Source organism: Pogoniulus pusillus, chromosome 14, assembly GCF_015220805.1.
Source record: "Pogoniulus pusillus isolate bPogPus1 chromosome 14, bPogPus1.pri, whole genome shotgun sequence".
NCBI classification, from domain to species: Eukaryota; Metazoa; Chordata; class Aves; order Piciformes; family Lybiidae; genus Pogoniulus; species Pogoniulus pusillus.
Window position 1 is genome coordinate 20,592,455 of NC_087277.1, and position 22,902 is coordinate 20,615,356.

The 22,902-nt window shown below is 60.7% G+C and overlaps 2 protein-coding genes across 6 annotated transcripts in view; both read right to left on the reverse strand.

Annotated features, from left to right (window-relative positions):
• MROH1 (maestro heat like repeat family member 1) overlaps positions 1–18,080 on the reverse strand; it is a 55,355-nt gene extending 37,275 nt beyond the window's left edge. For 3 of the 5 annotated variants that reach the window (XM_064154491.1, XM_064154489.1, XM_064154487.1), the window contains exons 1-15: positions 18,019–18,080; positions 16,274–16,627; positions 14,905–15,050; positions 14,467–14,598; positions 13,179–13,341; positions 12,087–12,185; positions 6,073–6,224; positions 4,969–5,109; positions 4,733–4,825; positions 4,333–4,411; positions 3,219–3,332; positions 2,836–2,909; positions 1,864–1,983; positions 1,054–1,164; positions 52–196 (exon numbers count right to left, since the gene is read on the reverse strand). In XM_064154491.1, coding sequence (XP_064010561.1) covers positions 52–196; positions 1,054–1,164; positions 1,864–1,983; positions 2,836–2,909; positions 3,219–3,332; positions 4,333–4,411; positions 4,733–4,825; positions 4,969–5,109; positions 6,073–6,224; positions 12,087–12,185; positions 13,179–13,341; positions 14,467–14,598; positions 14,905–15,050; positions 16,274–16,295 — 1,591 coding nt within the window. In that variant the 5' untranslated portion in view covers positions 16,296–16,627; positions 18,019–18,080. The remainder of the gene's footprint in view (positions 1–51; positions 197–1,053; positions 1,165–1,863; positions 1,984–2,835; positions 2,910–3,218; positions 3,333–4,332; positions 4,412–4,732; positions 4,826–4,968; positions 5,110–6,072; positions 6,225–12,086; positions 12,186–13,178; positions 13,342–14,466; positions 14,599–14,904; positions 15,051–16,273; positions 16,628–18,018) is intronic. The other 2 variants (XM_064154490.1, XM_064154488.1) reach the window with 1 other exon arrangement.
• A 680-nt stretch (positions 18,081–18,760) lies between these two features.
• Positions 18,761–22,572, reverse strand: HGH1 (HGH1 homolog). Its single transcript, XM_064154493.1, has 6 exons — positions 22,010–22,572; positions 21,832–21,932; positions 20,888–20,986; positions 20,716–20,807; positions 19,570–19,692; positions 18,761–19,173 (listed from the first exon to the last, which is right to left on the reverse strand). The coding sequence occupies exons 1-6, from the start codon at positions 22,555–22,557 to the stop codon at positions 19,030–19,032; spliced, it is 1,107 nt and encodes a 368-aa protein (XP_064010563.1). The 5' UTR covers positions 22,558–22,572; the 3' UTR covers positions 18,761–19,029.
• Between the last annotated feature and the right edge of the window lie 330 nt (positions 22,573–22,902).

Below are 22,902 nucleotides of genomic sequence, written 5' to 3' on the forward strand. Positions count from 1 at the left end.
CTGGTGGCCGTGCAGGAGCAGCCCCAGCTCCCGGCGCCTCCCAGCACTGACCGTTGAGGTCGTAGCGGATGAGGGAGCTGCCTTCTCCTTCCTCTTGCTTCTTCATGGCCAGACACATGAGGCTCTTGCAGAGTGGGGTGAGGGCGTTGGTGAACTGGATGGGGGTCAGGAACTCCAGGAGGTATGGCCACAGGACCTGCCAGGAGGAGGAGAGGTGGCACCACAGCAGGAGACTGAGTGTCATACAACAGGAGATGCCAGGACAAAGGTCTTCTGCTAAGGGGGGAACTTCCCCAAGTTCCCTGAGCCAAGGCTTTTGCTGGGAGAGCTCCTGGGGTCATGGGACAGGTGAAAGAGACCTCCAAGCTCACAGAGTCCAACCATTGGCCCATCTGCAACCAGAGCTCAGGGTCCCAACCAAACTGACCTGGCATGGTTCCAGGCATGGGACCTCTCTGGGCAGCCTGGGCCAGGCTCTCTCCACCCTCTCAGGGCAGAATTTCTTCCTCAGCTCCAGACTCCATCTCCCTCTTACAGTTCAAACCCAGCACCCCTGGTCCCACCACACCTTCTGATGAAGGTCCCCTCACAGCTTCCTTCTAGGATGCCTGAAGTCCTGGAAGGCCACCAGAAGGTTTCCCTGGAGCCTTCTCTTTTCTAGGTTGAAAAACCCAAACTCTCCCATCCTGTCCTCACAGCAGAGGGCTTCCAGCCCTCCTAGCATTGCTGTGTCCTCCTCTAGCCCTGCTCCAACAGGATCATGAGTTTCTTGACCAGAGGACTTCCAATATCACCACCTTGCTCCAGCCCTGGAGAACTTCACATGGAGGGTACACCTGGTTCCTCAGGAGGACACCTCTCCAACCCTTCTGGAGGAACAATGGCTCCTGCAAGAGTTGTGAGTGGTGCCAACCCATCCCACCTGGCAGGTGGAGCATCCTGCACACTGCATAGGTGGTGCCAAGCACAGTGTGGGACCATCCCAGGTGAAGAACAGCAGATGTGGGGCCAGCACCACCCTCCCCAGAGGTGGAAAGGCCTCAGTAGACTCACGTTGTTCATCCTGTCCACGGTGGTGCTGAGGAGGAAGAGGGTGTTGACACTGATGCTCTGGACACTGTCGCTGGTGAGGTCATCTGGGTCCAGGGGCTGCTTTTTGGGCTGCTGGAGAAGGAAAGTGCAGCTCACCATGGATGGTGCCACCTCAACCACCCTTCCCAAGCCATAGAGGTGGCACAGCTGGCAAACAGCAGGCTGGAAAGAGCGGGCAGAATCCAACCTCTTGGTTCCTCGGCAGCCTCTGCTCCATGGAGCAGCCCAAACCACCACCCTGCTCTTCTTTGAGGGTCAAGGGGATGAGCCCATGTGTGGTTTCGGTTGGGCCCAACAGCATCTCTCCAGCTTCCAAGGTTTGACCTCGCTCCTGGTCAGCCCAGAACCACACCAGGTGACAGGGGTAAGGTGGGGAGGAAGCTGCAGTGCTGCCAGGTGAGGGCTGGGGTGGTGGGGATGGCAAGAGGAACAACAAAGGGAACCTCCTGAGGGCATCTGGCGGCAAGGGAGATAGCAAGGGGGACATCCTGAGGCATTTCATGGCACAGGAGACATCCTGAGGACATCTGATGGCAAAAGGAACAACAAAAGGGACACCCCAAGGACATCTGCTGGCAAAGGACAGCAGGGGAGAGCGGAGGACATCCGAAGGACAGGCAGTGGCACCGCAGCTCCGCTGAGGCAAAGCCTACATGGAGGAGCTCTGCAGAGCCGCCGCCACCGCGGGGCTGGCCAAAGCAGAGGCAGGGACCGAGCCAAGGGGCCAGGCCAGCGTCCTGGAGGTGTCTGTCCCCACGGGGGAGTGCTCACCAGGTCCGAGGGCAGGGCACACTGCCGCACAAGGAACTCCATCATGGCCTCACCACCAGGCTGCTCCAGGTAGCCATGGTGAGCCATGGCGCTGATGACCTGCACCACAGCTCGCTTCACCTGCATGGGCACAGCATGGGGCTGGGCTGAGGAGAGGCTGTGCCCAAGGAGGTTCTGGTCCTTCTCACAGCTCCTCTTTGGCATCTTATGGCTTAAGGGAACGTTACTCTAAGTCCTACACAGAGCTTCACCTGGGTATGGGACCCACCAGCAGCAGCTGGGCAATGCAGAGAAGTCAGCTGCCCACTGCTCACATTATTAGAAGAGACCTTCAAGCTGATGGAGTCCCAGCAGTGCCCCAGCAGTGCCAGGGAACCACTAACCCATGGCCCTCAGCACCAGAGCTCCATGGCTTGCACACCCCTCCAGGCATGGGCGCTCCACCACTGCCCTGGGCAGCCTGGGCCAGTCCTGCACAAGCCTCAAGGGGCACAAATTGTTCCTCATGGACAACCTCAACCTTCCCTGGGGTAACCTAAGGCTCCTTCCTCTTGACCCAATGCTTGGCACAGGAGATCTCAGTCTCAGCTGGCTCCAGCCTCCCCTCAGCCTCCTTTGCTCCAGGCTCCACACCCCCAGGGTACTGAGCTGTTTCTCTCATGTTCTCCAGACTCTCCCCCAGCTCCTTTGCCCTTCCCTGGACATCTCCAGCCCCTCAAGGTCTTTCTTGGAGTCAAAGCTGAGCCCAGCACTCCAGGGGTGGGATCAGCAAACACAAGGACAACCCTTTGTCTGTGTGGTCCCCTCTGGACCCCTCAGGATACAGAAACCAAGTCCTCCCCCATCACTGGCATCTCCTGCCAAAGCCCCAGCCAGGAGAGGGAGGAGCTGCAGGAGAAGGCAGAGGAGGACAGTTGGGCTGTGCAGACTCCAGCCTGACGGACACCTGGGAGGAGCAGAAGCTCAGCTCACCTTGTTGTTGCTGTCCTGCAGAGGCAGCCTCATAGATGACATAATAAAGGGCTTCTTGATCTCCATCTGAGAGGCTGGAAGGACAAAAAGATGGACTCTGAAGCTCAGTGATGCTGTTGAGCTGACAAGGATGGAGCTGCTGATCCTAAACCCCCATTCTCCCATCGGGGATGGCTTTGTCCGTCAGCCCCTTCCCAGCCACCATCCCAGCTTCCTCCTTCCCTGAGCCTGCAGCCAAGGCTGGGCTCCAGCTCCTCAACCCAGCAATGAGGAAGGGTCATGGAAAGAATCCATTGGAAGGAGGAGAAAGCCAATCTGGAACCACTCAAGACCTCAACAGGGCCCACGGCTGGTGGGTGGGTGGCAGCTGGCCAGGCACTCACGGGCACTGTTGATGATCTGCCTCATGATGAGCAGGGTCCCCACACGAGTCCTCTCGTTGCTGCTCTCCAGCTTGGGCAGCAGGAAGGCCAGGACACGGTCAGGGAAGCAGCAGGCTGCAGAACCAAACCAACCAGGTCACAGCCTCAGGGCTGCAGGCACCACGTCCCTGTGTGGGGCCATCCCAACCCATCTGCCCCGAGTGCCACAGGGGCTGTGCTCACTGGCAGTGCGGACCCTTGAGGGCACCCACAGCAGGTTTGGAGCTGACACCAAGCTGAGTGGTGTGGTTAATGCTCCATGGGTCAGAGGCCACCCAGTATCACCTGGTCAGGTTGGAGAGTTGGGACTCTGTGGAGCTCAGGGGGCTCAAAAGGCCAAGGGCCAGGTCACAAAGATGACCTGGGGCAACCTCTGGCATCATTCTAGGCTAGGAGTGAAGGGCTGGAGAGTGGAAAAGGATTTGGGGGGCTGGTGGATGAGAAATTGGACGTTCAGAGCTTGTTCAGCCTGGAAAAGGCTCCAGGGAGACCTCCTGGTGGCCTTGCAGGGCTTTGAAGGGGCTCCAGGAGAGCTGGGGAGGGACTTCATCAGGAGGTGTTGTGGTGGGACCTGGGGTGCTGGGTTTAAACTGGAAGAGGGAGATGAAGCCTGGAGCTGAGGAAGCAATTCTGCCCTGGCAGGGTGAGCAGAGCCTGGCCCAGGTTGCCCAGAGAGGTGGAAGATGTCCCATGCCTGGAGCATTGCAGGCCAGCTTGGCTGGGGCTGTGAGCAACCTGCTGTGGTTGGAGATGTCCCTGCTGACTATGGGAGGCTGGACTGGGTGATCTCCAGAGGTCCCTTCTGGTGCCAGCCATACTGGATTCTATGCTCTCCAGAGACACCTGGACAGAGCTGTTGCCTTCTGCAGGCCTGAAGCCATGGGCTGGAGCCAGGACATTAACCACCACCTTCTCCTCCCATGTCCCCCCAAGCCCAGATGGCAGTAGGGGGATGGAATCCCTCCAGCCACCTCCTTGGAGCAGACCAGAGAACACCAGGGCAGAGCATCCACTGGGGTGCAGGACACCCACAGGGCTTGACCCGAAGGTGCAGAGGTTTGGCCCAGCCTCTTACCCAAGACGGTGAAGCAGCGAAGGACCTCGGTGTGGTTCTTAACAGCCAGGGGCACACTTGGGTCTGCAGGGACACAGATCTGGGGACAGACATCTGCAGTGAGGGTCCTGGAGGGGCACCTCCAGAGTCCATTCATTGATGTCTTTGGTTTCCATTTGCTCCAGCCAGAGCTGCTCCAGCACTGGACAGCCCCCAGGTGAGCTCAGGGATCCTTCCACACATCATCTACCAGAGCTCCAGGGCTGAGAGGAGCGTGGGTGAGCACCAGACAACCTCAGAGGAGATGGAACAGCCAACCCCAGGCTGCTCCAGGAGAGCCTTCAGACTTGCAGCTCCATCTGGGAGCCACGCTCAAGCATCAGCCCCCACCAGAAGCCCACTCCTGCTGGCCAAGGCCTACCTGGGGGAGCAGAGTGGCCAGCAGAGCGTCCAGCTGCACGTCAAGGCTGCGGCTGCCGATGTTGACCGAAGCTTCCAGGATCTGGCAGAGGCTCTGCTCAACAAGAGACCAGCTCATGATGCCCACCAGGAAGACAACTCCAGGTGGGAATGGAGCTCAGGTGGTGCCAAGAGGCTTGAGCTCAGTAGCAGGAGGGATTGCAGTGGGGCTGGGGAGAGGTCCTTGGCCAAGCTAACCTTGGATATGTAGAAGGCCTCTGCGTGCTTCTTGTAGAGCGTGAGGATGCCTGGGATCAGCCTGGGGAGCTGCTCCTCCAGCTTCTCACCAGGCATCAGGTGGCTCATGGGGCCCAGAGCTTCCACCACGGCCAGGCGAAGCTGCAGGGGGACAGCAGGTGGTGAGAAGGTGACCAGGCCACGATGGACCTGCTCTGATGCTGCTTAGGGTAAAGGCCCTGGGGGATTAGTGGCATCTGGAGAGGAGCCAGCGTGTGCCCAGGTGGCCAAGAAGGTCACCAGCAGCCTGGCCTGAAGCAGCCCCAGGCTGGGCAGCAGGAGCAGGGCAGGGATGGTCTTCCTGGACTAGGGGCACTGAGGAGGCCACTTCTAGAGTGCTGGGCTCAGCTTTGGGCCCTGACTCCCAAGGAAGAACTTGAGGGGCTGGAGGTGCCCAGAGAAGGGCAAGGAAAGTGGGGGAGGGTCTGGAGAAGGAAAAGTTGTGAGGAGCAGCTGAGGGCCCTGGGGGTGTGGAGCCTGCAGCAAAGGAGGCTGAGGGGAGAGCTTCTGGTGGTCTGCAAGTGCCTGAGAGGAGGCTGGAGCCAGCTGGGGCTGAGATCTTGTGCCAGGTGTTGGGCCAAGAGGAAGCAGCCTCAAGTTGCCCCAGGGGAGGTTGAGGTTGGCCCTAAGGAACAATTTGTGCCCCTTGAGGCTTGTGCAGGACTGGCCCAGGCTGCCCAGGGCAGTGGGGGAGTGCCCATGCCTGGAGGGGTGTGCAAGCCATGGAGCTGTGGCGCTGAGGGCCATGGGTTGGTGGTGCCCTGGCACTGCTGGGGCACTGCTGGGACTGGAAGTCTCTTACACCCCATCCCATGACTAACATTAGAAGAGCAGGCTCAAGCAGATCCAAGGAGGACATTTTTGACACTGAGGGTGAGGAGAGCCTGGCCAAGGCTGTCCAGAAGGGTAGGACATGCCCCAGTCCCAGAACCATGCCAGGCCAGCTCAGCTGGGGCCGTGAGCAACCTGCTGTGGTTGGAGACATCTCCTGCTGACTGCAGGATGGAGCTGGACTGGGAGGCCCTTCAGAGGTGCCCTCAGCCCCTGGCAGCTGCTGCTCCTCACCTTGGCCTCGCGGTGCTGCAGCCAGCTGTTGAAGAGCACTTCATAGGCGCTGAAGATCTCGTTCGAGAAGGTGTCCTTCCTGACCGTGGGGTCTGGGGCCTTGTCCAGGTTGGCCAAGTACTCCTGGATGCTCTCACTGAAGTGCTGCAGAGCTGGCAGACAGAGCAGGGGTTAGATGCTTCACAGGGCAGGGCTCCTGCTGGCCCCATCAGGAAGCAGGTGGTCACCACTCTGCTGCACTGGGCTTGGCAGGCACACTGCAGCTCAGAGACTTCCCCAGAGGTGGTCTCAATGGGGGCTCCTCGTGGCTTCATGGGGCTCCACCTGGAGCTTTAGGAGGTTCCTCAAGGGGTTTTGTTCTTCCTCAGAGCTTTATGGGGTTTATCCTGGCTGTATGAGGTTACTCAAGGTTTTGTGGTGTTCCCCAGAACTTTATAGGGCTCCTCATGGGCTTTATGAGGTTCCTCCCAGATTTACAGGGTTCCTCAGGGCTCTGGGGTTCCTGAAAGTTTTATGGTGTTCTCCAGAGCTCTATAGGGTTCCTCAAGGGCTTCATGGTGCTCCTCAGAGCTTTATAGGGTTCCTCAAGGGCTTTATGGTGCTCCCCAGAGCTCTATAGGGTTCCTCAAGGGCTTTATGGTGCTCCCCAAAGCTTTATAGGGTTCCTCAAGGGCTTTATGGTGCTCCCCAAAGCTTTATAGGGTTCCTCAAGGGCTTTATGGTGCTCCCCAAAGCTTTATAGGGTTTCTCAAGGGCTTTATGAGGTTCCCCAGAGCTTTACAGGGTTCCTGATGGGCTTTATGGGGCTCCCCATGGGCTTATTGTGTTCCCCAGAGCTTTATAGAGTTCCTCAAGGGCTTCATGGTGCTCCCCAGAGCTTTATGTGGTTTCTCCTGGCTCTGTGAGGTTCCCCAGGGCTTTGTGATGTCTCAATGTTTTATGGGGTTCCCCAGGGCTTTGGGAGGCTCCTCAGGATTTTGGGGGGGTTCCTGGGTCACCTGAGGGATCACCTATCACCAAGTGGCCTCTGCTGACAGCTCCCTGGGGCTGCCAACACCCTCCAGGTTTCATCTGAGATTAATCCAACAGCAGAGGACACAGAAAAGGCTCCAGCTTCAGGAGCTCCTGCACAGGACGTTGTTCCAGATGCTCAGATGGACCTCTTGGAGCTAAACCAGCTCTCCAAGCCTCCATCCAGAGCAGAGGATTTAGGACCTGGACACAGTAGGCAAGCTGCAAGTCCTCTTGACCCTTCCCCAGCTCCTTTGCTCTTCTCTGGACACCTCCAGCCCCTCAAGCTCCTTCCTGGGAGTCAGAGGCCCCAAGCTGAGCACAGCACTCCAGGGGTGGCCTCCCCAGCACTGATGGAAGACCAGAAGAGGGGAGACTGAAGGAAAGCAGCAGCTGAGGAGCACACCCTGGCTGGTGTGACCTGCCTGGTGTGACCTGCCTGGTGTCCACACCCTCAGCTGCTCACTCCAGAGCCTGATGGTGCCCACAGCCCTTGATGCCCACACGGCACAGAGAGGCCACCATGACCCTCGGGGTCGGGAAATGACTCAGGGCCACACCAGCCCTCATGGTCCCTGCACTAAGCACGAGTTGGAGGTGCCCACAATGTCCCCCCCAGCCAGGGAGGAAGCAGAAGGAGGAAGAGGAGAAGGGGCCCTGGGGAGCAGCCCTGGGACACTGCCCACGCTGAGGTGGCTGAGGTGGCCCAGGCACTGCTCCTGCAGCAGTGTTCCCTTCCAGCAGCGATGCTGAGTCACTGCATGACCTCAGCCCGCAGCCGAAGGAGCCCATCACATGTCTCCTCCAGCTGGTGGCACGCCAGAGGAGCTCCACAAGCACTGCCCTGCCCCCTGCCTGACAACACCAGCGGCCTCAGGGGTGAGACCCGGGCCTCCCTCTGGCCAGGAGCTCCCCAGCCTGCTCCTCACAGCTCTGGCAGATGGGAAGTGGCAGGGCAGGACATCCCTGTGCTGCAGGGACCCCCAGAAGAAGGGTCTAAGGCTGCAGTGAGAAGCTCATGCTGCTGGAAAGACACCCACAGGTCTGGGATTCCCACATCAGAAGGGTGACAAAGGTCCCCAGCTCTTCTCCAGCACCTTTCTGGAGCAGGGGGCAACATCTAGAGCCCATCTGGACTGTTTTAACTCGTGGCTGGAGACACCACACTCTCGTTTAGGTTGGACCCTCCAAAGACATCTGCAAGAAGCTTGTCTTGATGAAAGTGAAGGTGTTTGACCAAGAAGGTCCCCCCCCCTGCTCAAAGCCAGGCTGATGTGAGGGACAGAGGCAGTGCCACACCTCTGCTGGGTCCTCAGACCCACATCCTCATCCTGATCTTCGGCCTGCAGCGAGCTCCACAAAACCACCCTGTATGGTGGGACCCTCCTTGTCCCTGTCCCTCTGCATTGAGGCCACCATGGAACTGCAAAACTACCCCAAGAAGACCTCACACTGCACCAAATCCAGCACAGCCTCCACTCAGACCTCACATTGCACCAAATCCAGCACAGCCTCCACTCAGACCTCAAGCCATTGCCATCACTCTTTGGGTTTGACCATCCAGCCAGCTCCTTATTCACCAGGAGCTCCACCCACCCAAGCCACATCCTTCCCACTTGGGACCAGGATGTCCTAGGGACAGTGGTGAGCACCTCAAACAGGATCAGAGGATGTCAGGGGCTGGAAGGGACCCAAAGAGGTCATTAAGTCCAACCCCCCTGGCAGAGCAGGACCATACAACCTGGCTCAGGTCACAGAGGAACACATCCAGACAGGCCTTGAAAGGCTCCAGAGAAGGAGACTCCACAACCTCTCTGGGGAGCCTGTTCCAGTGCTCTGGGACCCTTACAGTAAAGCAGTTGCCCCTTGTGTAGAGGTGGCACCTCCTGTGCTGCAGCTTACACCCTTTGCTCCTTGTCCTACCCCAGGGAGCAGTGAGCAGAGCCTGTCCCCCTGCTCCTGACCCCCAGCCCTCAGATACCTACAGACACTCATTAAATCCCCTCTCAGTCTTCTCCAGACTAAGCAGCCCCTGGTCCCTCAGCCTCTCCTCATCAGGCAGTGCTCCTGTCCCCTAATCATCCTTTTAGCCCTCTGCTGGTCCCTCTCCAGCAGATCCCTGTCCCTCTTTAACTGGGGAGCCCAAAACTGAACACAGTATTCAAGATGAGGTCTCACCAGGGCAGGGTAGAGGGAGAGGAGAACCTCCCTTGATCTGCTGGACACTCTTCTGAATATACCCCAGGTGCCCACATGCCTTCTTGGCCACAAGGGCACATTGCTGTGCCATGGATGTTCTCCACCAGGACCCCCAGGTCCCTCTCTACAGGGCTGCCCTCCAGCAGATCACCTCCCAGCCTGTACTGGTGCAGTTTATTCTTCCTCCCCAGGTGCAGGACTCTGCACTTGCCCTTGCTGAACCTCATCTGGTCCCTCTGTGCCCAGCTCTGTCTGCCCAGCTCTCTCTGGATGGCTGCACAGCCTTCAGCTGTATCAGCCAAGCCTCCCAGCTTGGTGTCCTCAGCAAGCTTGCTGAGCAGACTCTGTCTGTCTCTCTGTCCTCTAATCAATGGCATTGGTGAAGATGTTGAACAGGACTGGCCCCAGCACTGATCCCTGGGGGACTGCACTGGTTACAGCCCTCCAGCTGGACCTGGCACCATTGATCACCACCCTCTGAACTCTGTCTTGTAACCAGATCCTGACCCCCCTCCCTGCCTGCGCTTCCATGCCACACTTCCTGAGCTTGCTCACTAGGATGTCATGGGAGATGGTGGCAAAGGCCTTGCTAAGGCCAAGGTAGACTACATCCACTCCTCTCCCTGAATCTACCCATTCAGTTATGCCATCACAGAAGGCTATCAGATTAGTCAAGCAGGACTTCTCCTTGACAAATCCATGCCGACTACTCCTGACACTTCTCTTCCAAGTGCCTTGAGATGCCCTCCAGAAGGAGAGCTCCATCATTTCTCCAGGGATGGAGGTGAGGCTGCCTGGTCTGTAGTTCCCTGGAACCTCTTTGTTGCCCTTTTTGAAGGCTGGAGTGCCACTGGCTCTCCTCCAGCCCTCGGGCACCTCTCCTGCCTGCCACCAGTTGGAAAAGATGATGCAGACTGGCAGAGCAATAACCTCAGGCAGTTCTCTCAGCACCCTTAGGTGCATCTCATCAGGGCCCATGGGCTTGTGAATGTTCAATGTGTGTCACTGCTCCCTAACCCAGCCTGCAGTGACCAGTGGGGAGCATTCCCTCCTCCAGGCTTCCCCTTCTTCACCCAGGGCCTGGAGCACAGAGCAAGGGAGTTCAGCCTTAGGTGTAAAGACTGAAGCAGAGAAGGCATTCAGCAGCTCTGCCTTCTCTGCACCCTCAGTCCTCAGGCTGCCTCCTCACTTAGCAGTGGCCTCCCCACACCTTCCCTCTGCTTCCTTTTCCTACTGAGAGATTTGAAGGAGCCTTTCTTGTTCTCTTTAACTTCCTTTGCCAGCTTCAGTTCCAAGAGGGCTTTGGCCTTCCTTGCTGCCTTCCTACATGCCCTGACTACTCCTCTATAGTTCTCCCAAGTGACCAATCCCTTCTTCCACGCACTGTAAGCTTCTTTCTTCTCTGAGATTTCCCCCAGGAGCTCCTTGCTGAGCCATGCAGGTCTCCTAGCACATCTGCCTGATGTTTTACTCAGGGGAGCACGCCTGGCTCGGGCTTGGAGGAAGAGGTGTTTAAAAACGAGCCAACTTTCTTGGGCTGCTTTCCCCTCCAGAGCCTTAGCCCATGGGATTGCTGCAAGCATGTCCCTGAAGAGCACAAAGTCAGCTCTGCAGAAGCCCAGGGCTGCAATTCCACCTGTTGCTCTGATTCTACCCTGTAGAATACTCAACTCCACCATGTCGTGATCACTGTCCCCAAGGCTGTTCCCGACCAGTCCCTCTTTATTAGTGAGCACAAGGTCCAGCAGTGCAGCTCTCCTTGGTGGCTCCTCCACTGCCTGCATCAAGGAGTTGTGATGGAAACACTGCAAGAGCCTCTGGGCCTGGCCGTGCCTGGCTGCCTGAGCTCCACAGCACACACCAGGGTGGCTGATCACCTCCCGGGAGGTGACATCAGCTGCTCTTCCCTTGCCCACCAACATCAGTGCCCTGACACAGAAGGCCACCAAGCTGGTCAGGCACAACATGCTCAAGTGGCCCCCAACACTGGCCATGAGGAACTCCTGGAGGCTTGTGCAGGCCTGGCCCAAGCTGTCCAGGGCAGTGCTGGAGTCCCCGTCCCAGGAGGGCCCTGCAAGCTGTGGTGCTGAGGGCCATGGGCTGGTGGTGCCCTGGCACTGCCAGGTCAGTGGCTGGACTCAGTGACTCAAAGGCCTCTTCCAGCCTCCACCATTCCACAATGTGATGCAACCCTCAGCAGAAGAGGTGGCTTTTGGCAAGCCCAGGGCTGGAGGAGGCCATCACAAGGAGGAAGCCCCATGACATCCTGCCAGCCCACCATAAGCATCACATTCTGGAACCAGCTCCAGAAGAATTACACAAGTGGCTTGGCCAAGAGCTGGCCCAGCACCAGCACCATGTCCTGGCCTCCTCACAAGTCCTGCCAGGGCCACCACTGGGCTGCACAAGGTGCCAAGACCCACAGACTCAATAAAGGGGCAATCTGGTCTACAAGAGGGTCTCTGGGAGCACTTCCTCCTTCCTTCCCCATCCCACCAGCATGGTCCTCTCAGCTGTACAGCTCTGGAGCATCCATGGCCACCAAAAGGAGAAAGCCAAGTCCAGCAGTACTCACTGGGCTGTGAAATGGGAGTGACTGGGATCAGGTAGGAGATGGAGAAGGACTGGTGGTGGATCTCAGTGACCTGGAGCTGACAGCTCTCCATCCCACTCCACAGCCAGTCAGGTTCCAGAACATCCAAGTTCCCAAACACAAGAAAGGTCCAACCAAGCTGCTTCTCCAGGGAAAGGAAAAGCCCTCCCACAGGACACCTAACCCTGCTGTGGGCCCAGAAGAATCTTACCATAGCAGAAGACAGCCTTCATGTGGTCTTGCTTGGCCATCCCCAGCATGGGCAGCATGGTCCCCAGGATGGAGTTGAGGAAAGGCACCATTCCAAACACTGGGGAGGAAGCAGGAAAGGATCACATGTGGCCAACAGCTGGACACTAACCCACCACGGGGACCTGAAGACCTCTGCTCACCAGAGCCATGAGCAGGAATTAGCTAAAAGAGATGGTGACAAGTCCAGATGGGCCCTGGCGACCCTGGCACCACAGAGCAGAGACCCCTGGTGTGACCAGAGCTCAACCTCTGAGCCCCTGAAGTTCCTAACAGGTTCATAGAATGGTGGAGTGAGAAAGGGACCCCTGGAGCTCACCCAGTGCAGCCTCCTGCTCCAGCAGGGTCACCCACAGCTGGTGCCCAGCATCCCAGTGCCCAGCTGCCTGTGCCAGCTCTCCAGACAAGGAGACTCCACAACCTCTCTGCACAGCCTGCTCCAGGCCTTGCAACCCTCCAAGCCAAGAGGCTGCTCCTGAGGGAACCTCCTGGCTCCCAGTTTGTGCCTGGTGCCCCTTGGCCTGTCCCTGGGCACCAGGGGGAAGAGTCTGGCCCCAGCCTCTTGACCTCACCCTCTGAGTCCTCTCCTGCCCAGGCTAAGCAGCCCTAGGGCCCTCAACCTTCCCTGCTCAGAGTCTTCTCAGCAGCTTCCCAGCCTGCCCTGGGCTCTCTGCAGCAGCTCCCAGGCTGTGCTGAAGTGTGGAGCCAGCACTGGCTCCAGCTCTGCACCTGTGGCCTGAGCAGGGCAGAGCAGAGGGGCAGGAGAGCCTCCCTTGGCCTGCTGGCCACACTCTGCTGAGTGTCCCCAGGAGACTTTCTTGGTCTTCTGAAGAACACCTCCAGCTTCATCAGCTCTAAGCCACAAGCTGTCCAGATGCTCCTTCTGAAGTGCACTGGCTGGCTCAGCACACAGGACAGGCTGGAGATGTTCTACCACAAAGCTTTCAGGGAACAGCCTGAGCAACAACCCCCCAGACACCACCCCTCAAACCACACCAACCCTCCCATGGCTCTTCCCACCCTGGAGGAGCAGCAGCCACAAGCACCACCTCACCGTTGGACACTGAGAGGTTGGCAAAGGTCTGCAGGACGAAGTAGTGGGGCAGGATGCCAGGCTGGAACTTGGTGAGCACCTCCTCCATCACCTTGTTGATGAAGCGTTGTCCCACTGCCACCAGGACACTGCTGGCAGCCTGCTGCCAGTCCCTGATCACCTCCTGCAGAGACCATGGCAGGACAGGACACATGAGGCATGGGTCACATCTGGCTGCCAGTGCCACGGGGAATGGGACAGGGTAGGAGGTACAAGAGGGTGAGGCCTCGGTGGTGATCTGCTCCCCACGGGGACAAGCAGGCTCTCAAGGTCCTGTCTCCTTCCTGCTCTCACAACTACCTTGCCAGGCCCTTCTAGAACCATGGAAACATTGAGGCTGGAAGAGATCTTTGAGCTCCTGGAGTCCCAGCAGTGCCCCAGCAGTGCCAGGGCACCATCAACTCATGGCCCTCAGCACCACAGCTCCACAGCCTGCAAACCCCTCCAGGCATGGGCACTCCACCACTGCCCTGGGCAGCCTGGGCCAGACTGCACAAGCCTCAAGGGACACAAATTGTTCCTTAGGGCCAACCTTGACCTCCCCTGGGGCAACCTAAGGCAACCTCTTGGCCCAACACCTGGCACAAGGTGCCCCCTGGCTCCAGCCTCCTCTCAGGCACTTGCAGGCAGCCAGAAGCTCTCCCCTCAGCCTCCTCTGCTGCAGGCTCCACACCCCCAGCTCCCTCAGCTGCTCCTCACAACTTCTCCACACCTTCCTCCTTCTTCTGCAGACCCTCCCCCAGCTCTCTTGCCCTTCTCTGGACACCTCCAGCCCTTCAAGCTCCTTCTTGGGTGTCGTCAGGGCCCAGATCTGAGCCCAGCACTCCAGGGGTGGCCTCCCCAGTGCCCCCTTCAAGGGATATCATCTGTGCCTTGCTCCTGCTGCCCAGCCTGGGGCTGCTCCAGGCCAGGCTCTTGGTGCCCTTCTTGGCCACCTGGACACAGGCTGGCTCCTCTCCAGCCCTGGTTGCTGCCAACCCCCCAAGGCCTTTCCCAGCAGGCACTTTCCAGCTGCTCTGCCCCCAGCCTGGAGCCTTCCTGACCTTGGTGGAAGCCAAGGGCAGGAGCCAGCACTTGGCCTTGGTCAACCTCCTCCCATTGTGCTCACCCAGCCAGGCTGGGCAGGGCCTCTGGAGAGCCTCACAGCCCTCTTCCATAAACAGGCCACACTAAATTCTTCAGAGGGGGAAGGGGGGCAGAGGGGCTGGCTGATGGCATCAGGAGAAGATGTAGAACTTCCAGGTCTTACCTTTGACTTGGTCATTTCATTAGAAGCCAAGAAGATGACCACCTTCACTGTGTTCTTGTCCAAGAGGCTGATGTTGTTCCTCACCACAGTCTCCATGGCTTTCAGGATGATCACCCGGTGAGGATAAGCCAGCTGGGAAGGGATGGGGAAAGAGCTGGCCAAGTTGAGGACACAGAGCTGGGCACAACCCAGAGCTCCTGGGGCTGTGAGACACCCAACAAAGGCCCAGCCAACATTTCCACTGCTCAACAACTTGCTCCACCAACCAGTTTGAGTCCACTTCTCACCCATACCACCACATCACCACCACTTCTCCATCCATGCCACCCGAGGACCAAGCTTCTCAACCAGCTAATCCCAGCCCCCTGGCAGCCCAAATCCTCCTCTTCCAGAGCCAGCATCCCAGAGGCAGCAGAAGGGAGCAGAGCAGGGCCCCACCTTGTCATGCTGCCGCAGGTACTCATCACAAGAGTTGAGGATCTCCTCTGGTTCAGACTCCCCCAAGTAGCACAAGGCAGTGTAGATCTGCTCCTGGACAAGGGGGTCCTTATCTGTGGTGGCATCCATCAAGGTTGTAGCAAGCCCTGGGTGAGACAAGGCAAGATGGAAAGATTTAGAACTCATGGGAGCAACAAGAGCAGAACCTTGGTGTGACTTCATCCATGCTTCCACAAGCCATGTCCTCAGCTCCATGGATCTTCACCATTCCTCTGCTGTCCCACTCAGCCAGCACATACCAAAACCCTGCCTCTGGGCCTCCAGCAGGAGGATTTGGGGGTATAATGTCCCTCTTTGTAGGGTTAGTGCTCCATTTGGGAGCCCAGTGCTCCTGTCTGAGGGGTTAATGCCCCATCAGGGGAGTCCAGTGCCCCTCTTTGGGGGGGTTAATGCCTCATTGGGGTGTCAATGCCCCTCTTTGGGGGGTTAATGCCCCATTTGGTGGCCCAGTGTACCTCTTTGGGGAGTTAACGCCCCATTTGGGGGTCCAATGGCCATCTTTGGGGGGGTTAATGCCCTATTTGGGAGTGAAATGCCCCTCTTTGGGGTGTTAAGAGCCCCACTGGGGGGTCCAATGCCCCTGTCTGCAGGGTGCACGCCCCTTTTGGAGACTCAAATGCCCCAGATTTGGCTTCATGTGTCCCTTTTGATGGTGTAAGTGTCCCCACTGAGGGTTAAAATCCCTTTTTTGCCTCAAAGAGGCAGGGGGAATTAAAAAAAGGGGAAAGAGAGCTAAAAAAAAAGGGCAGGGGGAGGAGAGAGGTGGAGAGGAAAGAATCTTAATTCCAGGCCTAGCTGGGATTAACTTGGGAAGCTCCGGAGCCCATTAATCCCCTGGGATCCACAGCAGGGAGGGGAGGCTCCAGATTAATTCCAAGGGCAGGGAACGACTGAGGAGAAGGAAGCTAAATGCCTCCCCCTGCTCCCATCCTGCTGCCTCCAGCTGGTTTGCTGCTCCACAAAAGCAGCCGAGGCAGAGCCCCCAGCTGGCTGCCTCCCCAGAGGACGCCCCAGGCTCCCTCACCTCCCGGGCTCCCCCACCTCCCGGGCTCCCTCACCTCCCGGGCTCCCTCCCCTCCCGGGCTCCCCCACCTCCCGGGCTCCCTCCCCTCCCGGGCTCCCCCACCTCCCGGGCTCCCTCACCTCCCGGGCTCCCTCACCTCCCGGGCTCCCTCCCCTCCCGGGCTCCCCCACCTCCCGGGCTCCCTCCCCTCCCGGGCTCCCCCACCTCCCGGGCTCCCTCACCTCCCGGGCTCCCTCACCTCCCGGGCTCCCTCACCTCCCGGGCTCCCCCGCCGCCCGGACTCACGTTTGAGGCGAGACTCCATCATGCTGCGTGTCCCCAGCTTCCCCACGGGCAGCGGGCGCCTGGCAGCCTCCTCCAGCCCGCGGGAACCTATTTTTACTCTTTGCCTTTCCCTTCCCAAGGAGAAGACTCCAGGCGGCTCGGGTGCAGGTGGGAGAGAGGCGCGGCGGAGGGCAGCGCTACGGGAGGCGCAGGGAGGGGAGGGCAGCAGGCGCCGGCCGGCAGGGGCGCCCCAGCCGCGGGTGCGAGGCTGCGGCGGGCAGCGAGCGCTGCGCTTCCATGGAGCCCGGAGCCGCCCCGGGCAGGCGGGGGCTGGAGGGGGTGCTCGGCCCGGCTGCTCCTTCCTTCCTTCCTCACCTGCGGGCAGGAGATTTGCCGTCAGGAAGAGAGGGTGGGCAAGAAAACCCCCACCCCTGCCTCGCCCCTTCGGTTACTGCCACCAGCTCCTAACGCTGACCTCAAAACCTGGCCAGGTATTCCTAACCCCAATCCCAAAACCCAGACAGGAATTTCTAACCACAACCCCAAAGCCTGGCCAGGTATTCCTAACCCCAATCCCAAAATCCAACCAGGAATTCCTCACCACGATCCCAAAGTCCAGCCAAGAATTCCCAATCCCCAAACCTGGCCCAGGAGTTCCTAACCACGGTCCCAAAACCTGGCCAAGAATTCCTAACCCACATCCCAAAACTCAGCCTGGGCTTTCTAACCCCAACCTCAGAATCCACCCAGGAATCCCTAACCACGGCGCCCAGACCTGCCGGCCTGGGCCAGCTCTCAGCAGGAGCCAGGATCCGGGGCCGTGCTCCAAATACTTGTCCCAGAAACCCACCAAGATTCCAGCTGCTGCCAAGGGCCTGAGAGCACTGCAGCTCCTCAACACCCGCACCCAGAGGCGAGAAGGGAGGCCCAGGAAGCTCCTAACAACGGGAAAGGGAACGCGGGAAGGAAGGAGGCACAAAGGCAGGTCCCAGACGTGGAAAGGGGGACACAGGAAGCTCCCGGGAGCGGGAAGGGAGCACGGACAGCTCCCAGAGGCGGCAAGGAAGGCACGGGAAGCTCCCAAAGACGGGAAAGAGCCACCGAGAGCTCCCAAAGGTGGGAAGGGCAAGAAGAATGGGAAGGGTGACAGAGGAAGCTCCCGAAAGCGGCAAGAGAGGCTGGAGAAGCTGACCAAGGGGAGCACAGGCAGCTCCCAGAGATGGGAAGAGCCCACACGGCGCCGCCGAGGCTGGGAAGAAGGGCACGGGGAGCTCCCGAAGGTGAGCAGAAGGACGTGGGAAGCTCCCGAAGGTGCGCGGAGCGGCCCGGGGAGCTGCCCAAGGTGCGCGGAGCGGCCCGGGGAGCTGCCCAAGGTGCGCGGAGCGGCCCGGGGAGCTGCCCAGGGAGCTGCCCAAGGTGCGCGGAGCGGCCCGGGGAGCTGCCCAGGGAGCTGCCCAAGGTGCGCGGAGCGGCCCGGGGAGCTGCCCAAGGTGCGCGGAGCGGCCCGGGGAGCTGCCCAAGGTGCGCGGAGCGGCCCGGGGAGCTGCCCAAGGTGCGCGGAGCGGCCCGGGGAGCTGCCACGGCTGTCCCCGGCAGCTCCCGAGCGGACACCGCCGCCAGCCGCTCCTCACTAACAGCCCCTTGGGGCCTCAAAGCCACCCGCGGCAGCTCCTCTCCGCTCCGGAAGGTGCCAGCCCCAAGCACCCTACCCCGCCGCAGGCCTCTCCCGTGTGCCCCCGGGCCCCGCTCCCACCGCCCTCACTCACCGCGGGCGCCGCCGAACCGAGACCTGCTCAGCCCACCCCCGGCACCGCTTCCGGGTTTTAGCCACGCCCCGGAGACGCCCACTTCCGGCAGCGCGCCCAATCAGCGCGCCCAGGGGCACGCCCACTTCCGGCGGCTCCCCTCGCTTGGTGCGCATGCGCCACCTGGCGCGCTCCGCCGCAGCCCACGGCCGAGCGGCTCCGCTCAGTGGCGCCGCCTGGCGGACACCGGCACCGCTCATCTCGGGGCGGACTCCTCCCCTCCCCAGCGGCGTCCGACAGCAACCTCCTCCTTCCCACCTGCCCCCGAAGCCCATGGAGACCCTCGCCCAGCTCCAGCCCAGTCTCTCCCCAGTATGCCGCAGGACAGTGTCCAGTGGATCCCCACCCCTGCTCCTCACCGTGGAGGACCCCACAGCATCCCCAGACCCCCCCATCCAGAGCCTCCCAGTTTCCCCCCAAAAACCTCAAGTTCCCCCTCAGTACCTTCCAGATCTTGGCCCAGACCCTCCCAGTTTCCCCCCCAGCACTCCTAATCCTAGCCCAGGCCCCCCCGAGTCCCCTCTTAGCACCCACCCCATTCCCCTGCAAGACCCTCCCAGTTCCCCACCAAGACCTCTCCCAGCACCCTTAGTCCAAACCCAGACTTTCCCGAGTCCCATCCTAGTGCCCCTCAAATCCCCCACCCACCCCTCACAGAACTCCCACAGCAGCCCCAAACCTTTCCAGTCCTCTCCTCAGACCCTTCCAGTTCCCCCCAGCACTTTGGGGCTAAAACCCTTTTATTTGAGCAGGCACTTTTGTGGCACCTCCACACTGCCAGGGTGTGGGAAGCTCTGGCATCTGCCCCTGGGAAGCTGGAAAGTCATGGGGCAGATTTCCTGCCCTGCAGGACACCCCCCAAATCACCACATGGCCTCCAGCAGCAGCGTGGGGGGAGTTCAGGCCCAGCTGCCACCCACCATGGGGTGACAGTGGGGGCAGTCTGTGGGTGACACAGAGCAGGGCAGCTCCTCACCGTGGGGGCTCCTCCTGCTCCTCCTCCTGCTTCTCTTCCTCTTCCCTGTCCAGGCGCTGCAGCTCCTGCTCTACCTCTTCAGGGATCTTCACTTCCAGAAGGTTCTCCATGCCTGGGCCAGGCTCGTCCCCGATCAGCACCTAGCGAGAGGGAGGGGTGATTAGGATGGTTGGATGCCCACCCTCCTTACCACCCTGCCACACAAGGGGGACACCCAGCCAGCCCTGATCCCACCATGTCCCAAAGAGGTGACTCCATCCCAGCCCAGACACATCCCTGACCCCCACCCACAGCTGGGATCCCCATCCAGGCATCTCCTTGATCCCTACCCAAAGTCCTACAGCAGGGACACAAGGACCCAGACAGAGGTGACCCAAATCCAGACATCCCACACCAGTGAGCCCACCCAGACACATCCCTGACCCCCATTCCTCTACGAGGAGCTCCTAACCCAGTGAGGGAGGCGCAGCAGGAGGGCAGCAGACCCCCACACCCAGGTCCCAGCTGCCTCCCCCCAAGACCTTCCTCCTCCTCACCTGGATGACCTTCTCACAGGCCACCAGAACCTCCTGGTGCTGCTCCCAGCGATGCAGCTCCCGCAGCACCACATAGGTCCCCTTGTCCCTCACCACGTGGCGGCCAGCCCTGGTGGCTGTCAGCTGCAAGGGGACAGTGGCACCATGAGGGACAGTGTGGGGATCTCTGAGCCCTGGTGACCACAGAAGTGGTGGGGCAGGCCTCAATGTATGGTTGAGGCTGGAGAAGCTCAGGGGTTGGTGGCTCTTCTCAACACAGAACGGCAGTTTGGGGTGGAAAGGGACAGCTGGTGGCCACCTGGTCCTCAAGTGGGGCCACCCAGGATCGTGTCCAGATGGGATCCCAGGATCTCCAAGGGTGGAGACTCCAACATCACCTCCTTGGGTGACCTGTGCCAGGGCTTGGTCACCCTCACAAAGTGTCTCCTGATGTTTGAGTGCCCCAGTTTGTGCTGACACTCTCCAGGCCTGGCTCTGGGCAGCACGGGGAAGAGCCCAGCTCCTCTTTAGTCCCTTCAGGACACGGATGAGAGGTTCCAGAGTCTTCTCCAGGCTGAGCACTCTCAGCTTCCTCAGCCTCTCCTCAGAGCAGAGATTCTCCAGTTCCACCACCATCCTGGTGGCTCTTCATTGCACTTTTTCCATGGTGTCCATGTCCCTCTTGTCCTGAGGAGCTCAGAGCTGGATCCAGCACCCCATGGGTGGCCTCACCACCACTGTCACCTGCTGTGACAGTTCTGCCTGTGCACCACGTGTCTCTGCCACAGGACCATGCTGCTGCTCCTGTCCTGCTCTCCAGCCCATCACTTCCCTGCCTCTTCTGCTGCCTGGGCTTGGTCAAGCTCCACAACCCCCCTGCTGGCCCACTTTTCCAGCCTGCTGAAGTCCCTCAGGGTGCCACCATGGCCCTCTGATTTACCAACCACTCTCCACAGCTTGGTGTCACCTCCAAACATGCTCTGCTCCATCATCCAAATGATTCATGGAGATACTGGACAGGAGCAGACACCACCCAACCCAACCACCACTTCTCCATGAGGATCTCCTGGACCCAGTATGGTTTTGGAGCAGCCCTGATACCCTTCTACACCCCAGAGCCCCCAGCCAGCTCCTCACCATTGGCCCCACCACAATTTGAGGACTCACCAGCATGATGGCTTCCAGAAGCATCTTCCTGATGTCTGGTTCTTCCTCTCTCTGCTTGTCTTGGGGCAGGTACTGGAGATCCACAGGCAGCCCTGGGGGAGAAGCAGCCTGAGGAGGTGGCACCCAGCAGCCCCCTGCCACCCCCCCACCACTGCTTGGGACATCTCCTTACGTTCCATCTCCTCCTCAGGAAGCTCCTCAGGGCCTGCCAGAGGCAGGAGTAGGAAGGGCAGGATGTCAACCTCCTCACTCAGCAGCCACTCGTGGTCCTCTGGGGACAACCCAGGGTCAGGGAAGTTGCCAAAACCAGGAGGGAAAGCCCAGCCTGGCCCCTGACCTCCAACCAGCTCCACCCACCAGTGGAACTGGAGGGAAAAGTGGAATCATGGAAGAGATGACTGAGCAACCATTGCCCCAGCAGTGCCAGGGCACCACCAACCCATGGCACCACAGCTCCACAGCTCCCAAACCCCTCCAGGGATGGCGACTCCAACACTGCCCTGGGCAGCCTGGGCCAGGCCTGCACAAGCCTCAAGGGGCACAAATTGGTCCTCATGGACAACCTCAACCTCCCCTGAGGCAACTTGAGGCCAATTCCTCTTGGCATAAGAGATCTCAGCTCCAGCTGGCTCCAGCCTCCTCTCAGGCACTTGCAGGCAGCCAGAAGCTCTCCCCTCAGCCTCCTCTGCTGCAGGCTCCACACCCCCAGGGCCCTCAGATGCTCCTTAAACTCCTCCACACCTTTCTCTTCTCCAGACCCTTCCCCGTGTCCACGGACCTGCTCTGGCCATCTTCACACCCTCAGGGTCTGCCAGGGAGCGCCGCTGCTGCCCAGGCTGGGGCCGCTCCAGGCCTGGCTGCCGGTGGGCTCGGCCACCAGGGCACACCTGGGCACAGGCTGGCTGCCCCCAGCCGCTGCCACCCACGCCGTCACCGGCACCGCTCCGCTCCCTGCTCTAAAGGCCGGGCCCAGGGGGGCTGCCAGGAGGGCTCCCTCTCCTCCCAGTCATTCCCGGCAGCGCTGCTGGGCTGGGGACAGTCCCCTGCAGGCCCGGCGGAAGGCAGCGCCTCCCGGCTGCCGGTTTCCCGGGGGCTGGCCTCGCTGCTGGCTCTCACCGTACTGGAAGCAGCAGTTCCTGAGGGCCCCCACGATGCCCCGGCGGTGAATGACGGAGTCCCGGTACTGCGTGAAAGGCAGCAGCCGCTGCACCGAGCACCTGCGGGTCAGGAACGCTCACAGCGGGCCGGCCCCACTGGGCCAGCGACGACCCCCGGCTCCAACCCGGAGTCCTACCGGGAACGGTCGAGCAGCTCGCGGCGCCCCTCGGGCAGCTGGCTGAGGTTGCAGAGCAGCGGCCCGAGCTGCGGCGGCGGCTGGGGCTCCGCCAGGGCCCGCAGGAGCGGATCCAGCCCGGGACCGCGCTCCCGCAGGCCCTGCAGCACCCGGCGGGCCGCTCCCCGCTCCCGGCAGAGGTTGGCGAGCACCCCACAGGCAGCTCCCTCCGGCAGCAGACTCAGCAGGGAGGGCAGCCCGGCCAGCAGCGGCTCTCGGGCCTCCGGCTCGGCCGAGACGTTCACCAGGCAGCCCAGAGCGTGGCGGGCGGGCGGCGGACAGGGCCCGGGCGGCGAGTAAGGCCCTGCCGCCAGCTCCAGCAGCGCTGAGAGGGCCTCGGGTCGCCCAGCCAGAAGCCGCCGCCCCGCCGCATCCCCTGACAGCGCCAGCGCAGCCTCGGCCGCGCCTGCCTGTGCCGCTCCGCCCGCCGCCGGAGCCAGCAGCGCCGCCAGCTCCGCCAGGGCAGCCTCCTCCGCCGCTGCCGCCATCTCGGCCGGCGTCTCCCGCATGGCGGCCGCGCCTTAGCAACGGCAGGGCGATTGGCGGGCACGGCAGCCAATCAGCTCTGCGCAGGCGGGGCCGCCCTGGGAACGAGCCAATCAACTACAGAGAGCAGTCCGAGGGGGTGGGCTCAGTGGCGCAAGGGCTGGCCGGGGTACGGCGCAGCCAGGTCCTAGTGCGAGTTCCGCGGCCCCGGGGGCCTGCGGCCGGGTCCCGGTACGGAGCTGCGTTTCTCCGTGGCCCTCGTCGGACGACCCCTAGAACGCGGTCAGCGCCACATCCTGCGGCCGCTGAAACAATCCTGTACCGGTTCGGCCGTTCCTCGGTAGGATGAAGACCGGAGCAGCCCCCGA